Here is a 12,500-nt window from a genome sequence, read left to right as displayed (position 1 = left end):
TCAAAACATTTTATATGTTAGTGTCTACTAGTTTCAATGGTATTTGAGTCAAACATAATTTATATTTGTTTTACTATTTGAACTTCTACTATTTAAATATTTTTTTCGAAAATTCATATTTTTTTATCTTTTTTTTTCGAAAATTTAGTTTTTGTAAATATGATTAATCTTTTTTCAAAAATTTCAAGATTCATCATTTTCAAAAATTTGAAGATTAATCATATTTATAAAAACCATGTCCGAATAACAAGATACAATGTATATTGATTGACACCGGTATATAAATCATGTTATACGGTTGAATGACAAGTACTTTCCGAAAAAAAATATGATTTTTTTTTCATTTTTCCGGTATTGAAAAAATCCGGAAATATGAATTTTTCAAAATTTATTAATTTTTTCCATAATGTTATCATTTTTTTAATTTTTCCAGATTTTACTTTTTATTTTTAAAATTTTCCAGATTTTTGTTTTCATTTTTATTAATTTTTCCAATTTTTTTTTAAAAATTTTCGGTATTTTTTTATTTTTTTCCAGAATTTTTTTTCATTTTTTTTATTTGTTAAGAACTTTTTTTGTTTTTTTATTTTTTTAAAAAAAATTTTAAAAAAAAACTTAAAAAAAATATTTTTTTAATTATTAAAAAAATATTTTTTTATTAAAAAATAGGAAATGCCACGTGTCCCTATTAAAAAAATAAAAAATAAAAATAATTATACAGTCAGCGTGCCACGTCATCAAAAAAGGTGACGTGGCGCGCCACATCAGCACCTGGCGTGTGCCAGATTTGACCAGGGGTGTTTTCGACGGAATCTTCATATTTCAGGGTTGGAATCGAAAGAATCTTTTTTACAGGGGGGAAAACCGGAACTCGCCTATATTACAGGGGGGTAAAAATGTATTAACCCTAAAATTTATATCTATACCATGTATAAAGAAAATAACATATTTCAGTTATTTTGGGTTGGTTTTTTCTCTTTTCAAAAATGTCCTCAATTTTTTAATACAGATAATACATGTATCAAATAGATAAGAATAAATTTAAATATTGAAATAAAAGTGTAACAAACATGTTCAATATTTTCCTTTATCATTAAAAAAGTATAACATATAAGATGAGGGTACCTATACTTACTTTTTCATTATACCAATTATACCCTTAAAACATTAGTTTTTTTATAATAAATATTGTTGTTTGTGTCATTAAAAAAAAGAATTTATTATCTCTAGGGTGGCTGAAAGCCAAAAATGTCATGTTTGTTTTTGGCGCGCAGAGGTGGCGGTCAAGCCCATTAGCTTGTTTGGGCTTTGACTAAACACCTTGTGCTTGGGAACTGCTTTTTGTTTTGGTTATTTAATTCCATTTTGGCTTGTTCAAAAAAAAAAGTAGATTATATTTTTTTTTTGTTATATTGTTGGTTTCATTAAAATAGATAATCATTTTAGTTTGATTTGGTATAATTTGAAAGCAAAAAATATTTATATTTTTACTTTTAATTAAAATTAAAATTTCATAAAAACACCGTTCATAATTTTCAAACATTAGCGCAATAAAAAGAGCAAAAAAAATGGGCACGAGTGCCCGTCTTTTCACTGGTAATTTATAAAGCAATCCTTTTATGCCTGTAGCAAAATATTGTTATTGTTATTAATGTTTTTTTTTTACAAGGCAATTTGCATGAAGACATGTAAGAGCACATCAAACATAATCGAAAATTAAAGTTCCCAACATCAATTCTGGCTTATGTTGTACACCGTGTATGAGACAAACTAATAAAAAACAAAAAACATTTTTAAGACTTGTTTGTTTAAGATTCCTGAAAAAAATAATACAGAAAATTTCAAGAATTACACGAAAGAAAGTTATAAAAGGATATCTTAAAAACTTTAAGAATAAAATCTTAAATAAATAGTTCCTTTCTTTTTTGAGTAATAAACAACTAGTTCCCATATATTACAAATATTATTTAGATGGGTACCTACCAACAACGCTCTCTTATTGGTTAAAAGAATAAGTCACAGTAATTTTTCAAGGAGGCTGACAACTCATACTTATGTAGTGTAGCTTCAAACATTAAAACTTTTGTTACCAAAATGAAGATAAATTAAAACTTTATGGTTAGGGTAGTTTATAAGGAAAATATATTATATTTGGGTTGGAGTACTCTTTTAATAAATTTTGCTTATTTATGAAAAGAATAAAAATTGGGTGGATCTAACATAAATTGTCAAATTCATATAAATATCAATTGATTGAAGTGTTTGTTTCTGGAAGAAATTATTAAAACAGGTGGCTAGCATTATTCGAATTTAAATACTCCATCTGGCCTCCATTAAAATGAACCAAATGCAAAAAATAAAATCAATAAAAATTATTTATTATTGTAATATTAAAATATATTTCTAATATACATATGCATGAGAAATAGAAAACAATGAGTTTTTTTTTTTTTTTTTCATTTTCTCTATATATTTTATGAGGGCAAAGGGGAGTTTTGATTTTTTTTTTCCATTTTATCTATATTTTTCTTCTCAGTCCAAGGTGTATATATATATATATATATATATATATATATATATATATATATATATATATATATATATATGGGGTTTGCTAGGATACACCCACTAGTTTTTATTAAGGTGTGTTTTAGCAAAGATATAACTAAAAAGTTGTTAAACACACCTTAAGGTGAATGTTGCTAAAACACACCTTCTAAAAAATAAGTGGGTGTATGTTAGCAACTCCTATAGGCATTTGCTAGGATACACCCACTTATATTTTAGAAGGTGTGTTTTAGCAAAAATATAACTAAAAAGTAGTTAAACACACCTTAAGGTGTAGCTTGCTAAAACACTCCCACATAAAAACTAGTGGGTGTGTTCTAGCAAATCCCTATATATATATATATATATATATATATATATACATACATATATCCAAATAACATTTTTCTTATATATATATATATATATATATATATATATATATATATATATATATACATACATATATCCAAATAACATTTTTCTTATATATATATATATATATATATATATATATATATATATATATACATACATATATCCAAATAACATTTTTCTATTTTTACGAGGAATGATGGGATACAATTGATAGATATTGTGACTAATCAGTAGAACCCACCTACTAAAATGGATCTCTCTAACAGCTCATTTTTATTTATCTCTTTCATAAATAGAGAAAATATTGTGAAATTTCATACTGCAGTAACACCAACAAAATAAATTAAAAAATTCATATTTCAGCACGTACATTTTAGAACGGAGAACTACTATAAATTAGTGCATACACCACAATGTAAATCACCAACATTTTCAACACTCTTATTTCTTTTTGCTCTCAATGAAAAGCAACTACTAAAGAAACATATTGCAAAAAACCATTAGATCAACATGCACAAACACAACCTCTTTCTCTTTTATGTCTTTGTCTCCATACTCACGGTAATCACCTTCATCACATTTCCATCACATTTTTTTATCAAATAATTCTTTCTTGCCTAAACACATTGTACATATTAATATTTCCATCACCAATTTTTTTTTTTAATTATTTTTAACTCATGCTTTGATTATAAGTGTGTAACGACTTTATCACTATCAATGCAGGTTGGTTTAGCAGTGGATCATGCAGAAGACAAAAACCAAAACCCATTCACTGCAAAAGCTTTTGCAATTCGTTATTGGGAAAGAGTCATCAAAAACAACTTACCAAAACCAACTTTCATCCTCTCTAAGGCATCACCACTCAGCGCCACCGAGACTGCGGCTTTCGCGAAACACGCGGCGGCCAACACACTCTCCACCAAGCTACCGGAGTTCTGCTCAGCCGCTCATCTTCTCTGCTTCCCAGAAGTAACTCCAAACCTTGCAAAACACTCTCAAGACGGAAAATTCTCCGTCTACAATGATGCTCAGAATTTCACCAACTATGGCACAGAAAGACCCGGCGGATTAGACTCATTCAAAAACTACTCCAACGGCTTCGAGAGCAATCCGATAAACGAGTTCCGGCAATACAGCCGGAGCTCAGCCGGTCATAACGACAGTTTCACCAACTATGCTCTTGAAACCAATGTTGCAGATCAGAATTTCAACACTTACGGCTCTGGTGCCGCCGGTGGCTCGGGCGATTTCAAAGCATATGCTAAAGACACCAACGTGCCTAACCTACGGTTCACCACGTACTCAGTCGGCGTTGCAGGTAGACAACAGACGTTCACTAGCTACAGTGAAGCCGGAAACGCCGGTGATCAGAGTTTCGGCAACTACGGAAAAGACTCCGCAGGTGCCGAAAACAAGTTCACGGCGTATGGAACAGACTCCAATGTTGCTTCTTCAGGTTTTTCAAGTTATGCGGATCAAGGTACAGGTAATAAAGACACGTTCGTTAATTACGGTGTTAATATGAATAATCCAACGGAAAATTTCAAAAATTATGCACGTGGAAGTTTAGGTGCTGCTGAAAAATTCTCAAACTATAGAGATCAAGCCAATGTTGGTGCTGACTCGTTTAGTTCCTATGCTAAGGACTCAACGGGTGGGACCCATGTTGATTTTGATAACTATGGTAAATCTTTTAACGAAGGAACCGACAGTTTCAAAGGGTATGCTAAAGGTGCTGATGCGGATCATAAGGTAACATTCAAAGGTTATGGTGTTAATAACACGTTTAAGGATTACGATAAAAAAGGTATTTCTTTTGCTGGTTATACTAAGAAATCTTCTTCTTCAACTAATTCTGTTAGTGATAGTGTTAGTTTGGCAAAAAAATGGGTTCAACCTGGTAAGTTTTTCCGGGAAAAGATGTTGAAGCAAGGGGTGGTTATGCCTATGCCAGATATTAAGGATAAATTACCACAAAGGTCGTTTTTACCACGTACCATTTTGACCAAATTGCCCTTTGCATCATCTAAGTTGAATGAGTTGAAGCAAGTTTTTAAGGTGTCTGAGAATTCGTCGATGGACAAGATGATAGTGGACTCGTTGGGTGAGTGTGAGAGGGCGCCGAGTCAGGGCGAGACCAAACGTTGTGTTGGTTCGCTTGAAGACATGATTGACTTTGCAACTTCAGTTTTGGGCCGTGATGTGACTGTTCGGTCAACTGAGAGTGTAAAGGGGTCGGGTAAGAATGTCATGGTTGGAAGGGTTAAAGGGATCAATGGGGGTAAAGTTACTGAATCTGTGTCGTGTCACCAAAGTTTGTTCCCTTATTTGCTATACTATTGCCACTCGGTTCCAAAGGTTCGCGTTTATGAAGCAGATCTTTTGGATCCTGAGTCTAAGGTCAAGATAAACCATGGTGTTGCTATTTGTCACTTAGATACAACTGCTTGGAGCCCAACACACGGTGCATTCATGGCTCTTGGGGCTGGTCCGGGTAGGATTGAAGTCTGTCATTGGATCTTTGAGAATGACATGACATGGACTACTACCGACTAAAGCATATTTCCACCCCAGTCAATATGTGTTTAATTCTATGTCATGTCAAATTACTAGTTTTCATTCCTAGTTTTAGAAATAAGTGGTTTTCCATTTGAAGAAAATGAATTATTTATCAACTTACTATTTGCGTGTTTGGATTGAATGTAAGATTGGCAAAATCATAAGGTGCCAATGTGATGGAAATCACATGGTAGCATCTTAATTTCGTCAAACTTCCAAACACACATTATCAGATTCTCTTGTGTAAGTGTTTAATAGTTGGGTTCTAATGATTGGTAACTTAATATTATTAGTGTTTTCACGTGTCATGAGCAATCCATTTAATAACTTATAATTTGTTTGTTTAAAGTTTATGTTGGCTAACTAGAATTGATTTGATTAAAGATGACTTCGATCAAACAATTTTTGAAATCATAAAATATATAGTTTACTTGAAAAAGATAAACATGTTAGTAACATGGAATACATGATAATTTGGTTGATCACTTGTTAAATTTAATTTTGAACCGACATTTGATTATTTTTTCCTCTATGTAAAGTAGGAGACATATCAAGTGAAAGTTTTTGAAGAAAAAAATTTGTTTGACACCCTATATTGGTGATCTTTGAGAGAGAAAGAGATATATAAAATGATATTATTATAGATATGATAGAAAAAGTGATAGAATAAGTGAGATAGAGATAAACAATGTGTTGAACAAGTGTTAAAGAATATAAGATGTCAAATTAGTGATTTTTTCATGATATAAAGTGGTCTAAATTATATCTTTTTAAAATACTTTCTTAATGATGATCTTTTTCTATACTTTTTAAAAAAATGTTATGATGAGGATGGGAAGTTGCAGTGATTCAATTGCTGGAAAGCTTATAAAACCACACTATTGGAGGAGATATTGTGCTTTTAAATTTGATGTATATAATGATGCTCTCGGTTACTTTGTCATGGTCCTAAAACAACTCTCCAATTATTGTGTTATAGCATGCCTAATGTTTGTCACCAATTGTATAGATTTAAAACTTTTTTTTTTTTGAAATAATTGTATAGATAAAACATGTTGGCCTTAAATTTCGATTACAGCACGAAGAATTCTTACACCATGTTAAAAAAAAGTAACATCGATCCATAGAAAAAAAAAAAAAAAAGAGAGAAATTACCAAATGTTGTACTAACTTCAGTGAAGAGAACAACAACAGATTCCTAATAAAAGAGAAAAAAAATTGACACATATGAGCAAATAAACCAGAATTGTAGTATGAACTCTCACCTTCAAGGCTTTCAACAACAAGAGAGTAATATAAGCAAAACATATAATCCTGATGTGCATGATAGTTAACCATCATGAAAATCACATGAATTGTCATGGGCTTGACAACCTACGCAGTATACTTTGTGGATTCTTAAAAGGTTCATTGCCAATTAAATGCTTGATATTGTTTTCCCAATGGAGATTAAAAGTCTACATGAATATGAACAAGCTTAGAAACTGGAAGGTTTGACCAACATATGGTAACAGTTATTTGCATAAAAGAGAGATCAAGAGTAGGAGGAGGCTTAGCCTACATGTGAAAATCCTCCATTAGTCTGAAATTAATTTGGTTTCAACTCCCATTTCATTGATTTAATCATTTCAAATAATGATAATAAAAAATAGTGGTCTTTGCAATGCTCCAGCTACCTTTCAAAGATGCATGATGTCTGTTTTTTCTGATTTTGTTGAAAATATAATGGAAGTTTTTATGGATGACTTTTCTATGCATGGATCCAGTTTTGATAACTATTTGGCTAACCTAGAGAAAGTTTTAGAGAGATGTGAGAAAGTGGACTTAGTCTAAAATTGGGAAAAGTGTCACTTTATGGTAAGAGAAGGAATTGTTCTAGGACACTTGGTCTCTGAACGGGGTATAGAGGTAGATAAAGCCAAAATTGAAATTATTGAAAAAATGCTACGTCCTACCTCGATCAAAGAAGTAAGAAGTTTCCTAGGTCATGCGGGGTTTTACTGCCGCTTCATAAAAGATTTTTCATTGATTACAAAGCCACTAACAAGCTTGCTTATTAAGGATGCAGATTTTGTTTTTGATGATTCGTGCCTTAATGCATTTTGCAGGTTGAAGGAAGCTTTGACCACTGCCCCAATCATAGAACCACCAGATTGGAACTTGCCTTTTGAAATAATGTGTGATGCAAGTGACTACGCGGTTGGGGTGGTGCTAGGTCAAAGAAGGGAAAAGAAGATGCATGCGATTTACTATGCAAGTAAGACCCTAGATGGGGCACAAGTGAACTATGCCACAACAGGAAAAGAATTGTTAGCGGTAGTTTATGCCATTGACAAATCTGGGAAATATTTGGTAGGATAAAAAATCATTGTCTACACAGATCACTCGGTAATAAAAATTTTGTTAAACAAAAAGGATGTCAAGCCGAGGTTGATCCGATGGATTTTGCTCCTCCAATAATTTGACCTTGAAATAAAAGTTAAAAAAGGTACTGAAAATGTTGTGGCTGATCACTTGTCCCGTCTTAGGGAGCCCAATAGGGATGAGTTGCCTTTGGATGATTCCTTCCCGGATGACCAACTCTTTTCATTGGCACAAATTAACACACCTTGGTATGCAGATTTTGTTAATTTTCTTGCAGTAGGGGTGCTACCCCGGATTTGAATTACCAACAAAAGAAGAAGTTCTTTCATGACCTCAAGCACTACTATTGGGATGAGCCCTACCTCTTCAAAAGGGGCTCAGATGGAGTTTTTAGAAGATGCATTCCTGAAAACGAGGTAAGTGACATTCTAAACCATTGTCACTCTTCTTCTTATGGTGGCCACACCAGTACTCAAAAGACTTATTTTAAAATTCTCCAGTCTAGTTTCTGGTGGCCATCACTTTTTAAAGATATGCATCTATTTGTTTCTAAGTGTGACCAATGTCAATGCTCGGTAACATTACTAAAAGAGATGAGATGCCCTTGAACGACATCCTTGAAGTGGAAATTTTTGATGTATGGGGTGTTGATTTCATGGGGCCATTTCCTTCTTCTTTTGGAAATCAATACATTTTGGTGGCGGTTGACTATGTGTCCAAATGGATTGAGGTTATTGCCTCTCCTACCAATGATGCACAAGTGGTGATACAACTGTTTAAGAAAATAATTTTTCCAAGGTTTGGGGTGCCAAGGGTTGTGATAAGCGATGGAGGATCTCACTTCATCTTTAAACATTTTGAAAAACTTCTATAAAAGTTTGGAGTGAGACACAAAGTTGCAACACCCTATCACCCTCAAACACGTGGCCAAGTTGAGGTTTCAAACAGAGAAATTAAAGCAATCCTTGAAAAAACTGTTTCAACTTCTAGAAAAGATTGGTCATTTAAGCTTCATGTTGCTCTTTGGGCTTATCGGATGGCATATAAGACTCCCATTGGAATGACTCCATTTAAGCTAATCTATGGGAAGTCTTGTCACCTTCCGGTTGAGCTAGAGCACAAAGCTTATTGGGCAATCAAAAATCTCAACTTGGACCCAAAATTGGCAGGAGAGAAGAGAAAACTTCAATTAAGTGAGTTGGAAGAACTTAGGATGGATACTTATGAGAATGCCCGCATTTACAAAGAAAGGACTAAAAATTGGCATGACAAGCATATCATCCAAAGGGATTTCAAAAGCGGTGATCTTGTGGTGCTATTCAACTCTAGGTTGAAGCTTTTCCCAGGAAAGTTAAGGTCAAGATGGTCCGGTCCGTTTCAAGTCCGTAAGGTTTATCCTTTTGGAAGGCGCGCACTAGGAGCTTTCAGAAGGAATTTCTCTATCCTCTCCAAGTTTTTCTAGGGTATGTTTATTTATTTTGTAATTTATTTTTAGTTACCATGGGTAACTAGATCTTTTTAGGCTAGGGTTATAAGATGAACCTCTATTTTATTTCTTGGATAATTATTTAATTTAAAGTAATTTATTTAGCTATTTTTTGTTCGCTATTTCATTTTAATTTAGTGCGAAAGCCTAGTTTAGGAAGTAATTAATTAGTAACTAGCGAAAGAAACCGAAAGTGAGTGGACCCTGAAATTAAGTACTTATGAGGTGACATAACTAATATTGAGTAAAATCTATTAAACCCAGGATGTAACTAGTTAGTAATTAAGGAAACAAGCGACTACGCGACTTAAATCAACCCAGTAACTCCATTCTCCTCGCACCTTGGTAAGGTAGACGTTGATAGGGCTGCCCGTTTGTAGAACTACCGAGAGAGAGAGAGAGAGAGAGAGAGAGAGAGAGAGAGAGAGAGAGAGAGAGAGAGAGAGAGAGAGAGTGTGCGCTATGGGAAAACCTTTAGGAACACTGGCCACCGTACCTTTGTAAATTTAGGAACGCCAACTTAAGTCTATGTTTCAATTACCCTTGAGGGAGTAAGACCCTACACGTAAGAATCAATGTGTGACCAACATGTGCAACTCAACAGGCGGAGTGATAAACTGAAATCAACCGAGAGAGTAAGAACTTACACATAAGGATCACCGTGCGACCAACAGGTGCAACTTGACAAACCGATTAGGTTACCACGTCCTGAAAGACTCATCACTTAGATAGTCTACTTAGAATAATTGAACGCGACTTGACTATTATTTAATTCCAACAAATGAATAGGGGGATTCAAAGAATCCTAACCGCTACTAACATTCTGCAACCAAACAAGTAACTTTGCTTTGTTCCAAACATATTAACTTTTCAAACTCTAAACCCTCAACTCTTTTATATTATTTTTTCTCAAATAAGTAATGTGAATTGTAAAGCATAACAGCAAGAGTGTTTTGTAAGGCTTGGAGTTACTTCGGCAAGCATAACCCTCAACTCTTTTATTACTTCTGTGACATAACGGTATCCAGATAGCTTAAATCCACAGAGTCATACGCCTTCTCAAAATCCACTTTGAATAAAAGCATTTCCTTGTTAAACCTGCGAGCTTCATCTACTGCCTCATTAGCAACTAGAATTCCATCCAATATCTGCTTTCCTTTAACAAACGCAGACTGAGACTCAAAGACAACACTGCCAACAACCGCACGGAGTCTATTAGCAAGAATCTTAGCTAGCACCTTATATATGCATCCCACCAAAGAAATAGGCCGGTAATCGTTCAACCGTTGAGGACTGGCAACTTTCGGAATAAGAGCAGTAAACGTTGAATTTATTCCCTTTGTTAGCTTCCCATTGCGATGAAATTCAGAGACAAAAAGCAAAAAATCGGCCTTCAATTCCTCCCAAAAGTGTTTGATGAAACCGAAACTAACTCCATACGGCCCCGGACTCTTATAAGTGTCACAGTCCCAAATTGTCTGTTTCACCTTATCCAAAGTAAAGGGCCGAGTTTGAGAACTAGATTCCGCCACTGAGAGCCTGCGAAAATTCAAGTCCTCCACCCTGGGCCGCTCAACATTCACAGCTCTAAAATGAGAAGAAAAATGAGCATAAACTGCTTCTCTAATATCGTGAACCCCCTGGACCTGAGTACCCTTCACCTGAATCAACTGAATAGCATTGCACCTCCGTCTAAATGACATAGTATTATGATTTTTTTTTTTTGTATTTGCGTCACCTTCTTGAATCTACCAAATTTGTTTCAAAGTATAATTAGAAGGAGAAAAAACTAGTTCAAAATAACATATTTTCGTTCTTTAGTATATATTATATTATTGTTGTTTTTTATAAGGTAATTTGTGTGAAGACATGTAAGAGCACATCAAACATAATCGAAGATTAAAGTTTCCAACAACAATTCTGGCTTATTCTTTAGACCGTGTGTGAGACAAAACTAATCAAAAACAGAAACATTTTGTAGACTTGTTTGTTTAGGATTCTTGATAAAAATAGTATAGACAATTTTAAAAATTACACGAAAGAAAGTTATAAAAGGATATCTTAAAGGAAAATGATATTTGTACAGCCACTTTTTGACAATTTTCTCTCTCTCATACTCACATTATATGTGTATTCTCTCTCTTCCTTTTTCTCTCTCTATTATTTTGGACCAATGAGAAGATAAAAAATGAAAGTTGTCATCAAAGTTGTCTCAAATGGTTGTACATATATAACTACTCTATCTTAAAAGCTTTAAGAATAAAATCTTGGACAAATAGTTTCGGGGAATTAGTCACTTTAGTCCCTGAATGGGGAACGATTCGTCAATTTAGTCCCTGAATGCAGATAATATGCAAAACAGTCCCTGCATGGTCAATTTCAGGGACTAAAGTGACTAACGAAGTCTACATTCAGGGACTAAATTGACTAACGAAGTCTGCATTCAGGGACTAAATTGACTAACAAAGTCTACATTCAGGGACTATTTTGCAATTTATCTGCATTCAGGGACTAAATTGACGAATCGTTCCCCATTCAGGGACTAAAGTGACTAATTCCCCTTTATTTTTTAGATGGGTACCTACCATCAACGCTCTCTTATCGGTAAACGAATGCCCCATGTGGCCACCATTAAACCGTAAAAAAATAAAATAAATGCTTTCCCTAAAAAAAATGAACCAAATGCAAAAATTAAAATCAATAAATATTATTTATTATCGTAATATTCAGATATTTTTCTGATGAGAAATGATATTTGTACAACAATTTTTAACCAATATTTATGATAACTTTTTCTCTCATATTCACTTTATATTTTTAGCAAATTATGGTTATTCGATAAGTTGTCATTGAAATTGTTATTCAAATAGCAAAATTCTTTTTTGATATACGATCAATTGTCATCCCTAGATCAAAATGAGAGATTAATGTTTCCCATCAGTTGAACCCACCTACTAAAATGGATATCTCTAACTATAAATTAGTGCATACACCACAATGTAAAATCACCAACATTCTCAAGGCTCTCGTTTCCTTCTCTTTTCTTTTTTACATTACTCTCAATGAAAAGCAACTAACTACTAAAGAAACATTAGATCAACATGCACAAATACAACCTCTTTCTCTTTTATATCCTTGTCTCCACACTCACAGTAAGCACCCT

At 33.5% G+C, this 12,500-nt stretch overlaps 2 protein-coding genes across 2 annotated transcripts; both read left to right on the top strand.

Annotated features, from left to right (window-relative positions):
• Window positions 1–3,348: 3,348 nt before the first annotated feature.
• Window positions 3,349–5,788, top strand: LOC146899981 (polygalacturonase non-catalytic subunit AroGP2-like). Its single transcript, XM_085739506.1, has 2 exons — window positions 3,349–3,486; window positions 3,652–5,788. The coding sequence occupies exons 1-2, from the start codon at window positions 3,436–3,438 to the stop codon at window positions 5,482–5,484; spliced, it is 1,884 nt and encodes a 627-aa protein (XP_085595632.1). The 5' UTR covers window positions 3,349–3,435; the 3' UTR covers window positions 5,485–5,788.
• Window positions 5,789–8,413: 2,625 nt separating this feature from the next.
• LOC146899980 (uncharacterized) lies at window positions 8,414–9,313 on the top strand. The gene is made up of 2 exons (XM_085736890.1): window positions 8,414–8,614; window positions 8,729–9,313. The coding sequence occupies exons 1-2, from the start codon at window positions 8,414–8,416 to the stop codon at window positions 9,311–9,313; spliced, it is 786 nt and encodes a 261-aa protein (XP_085593016.1).
• The last annotated feature ends 3,187 nt before the right edge of the window (window positions 9,314–12,500 follow it).

Source organism: Medicago sativa, chromosome 8 (genome assembly GCF_051527215.1).
Source record: "Medicago sativa cultivar Bolivia chromosome 8, Bolivia_mono, whole genome shotgun sequence".
Taxonomy (NCBI): domain Eukaryota; kingdom Viridiplantae; phylum Streptophyta; class Magnoliopsida; order Fabales; family Fabaceae; genus Medicago; species Medicago sativa.
This window is presented reverse-complemented; position numbering and strand designations above follow the sequence as displayed.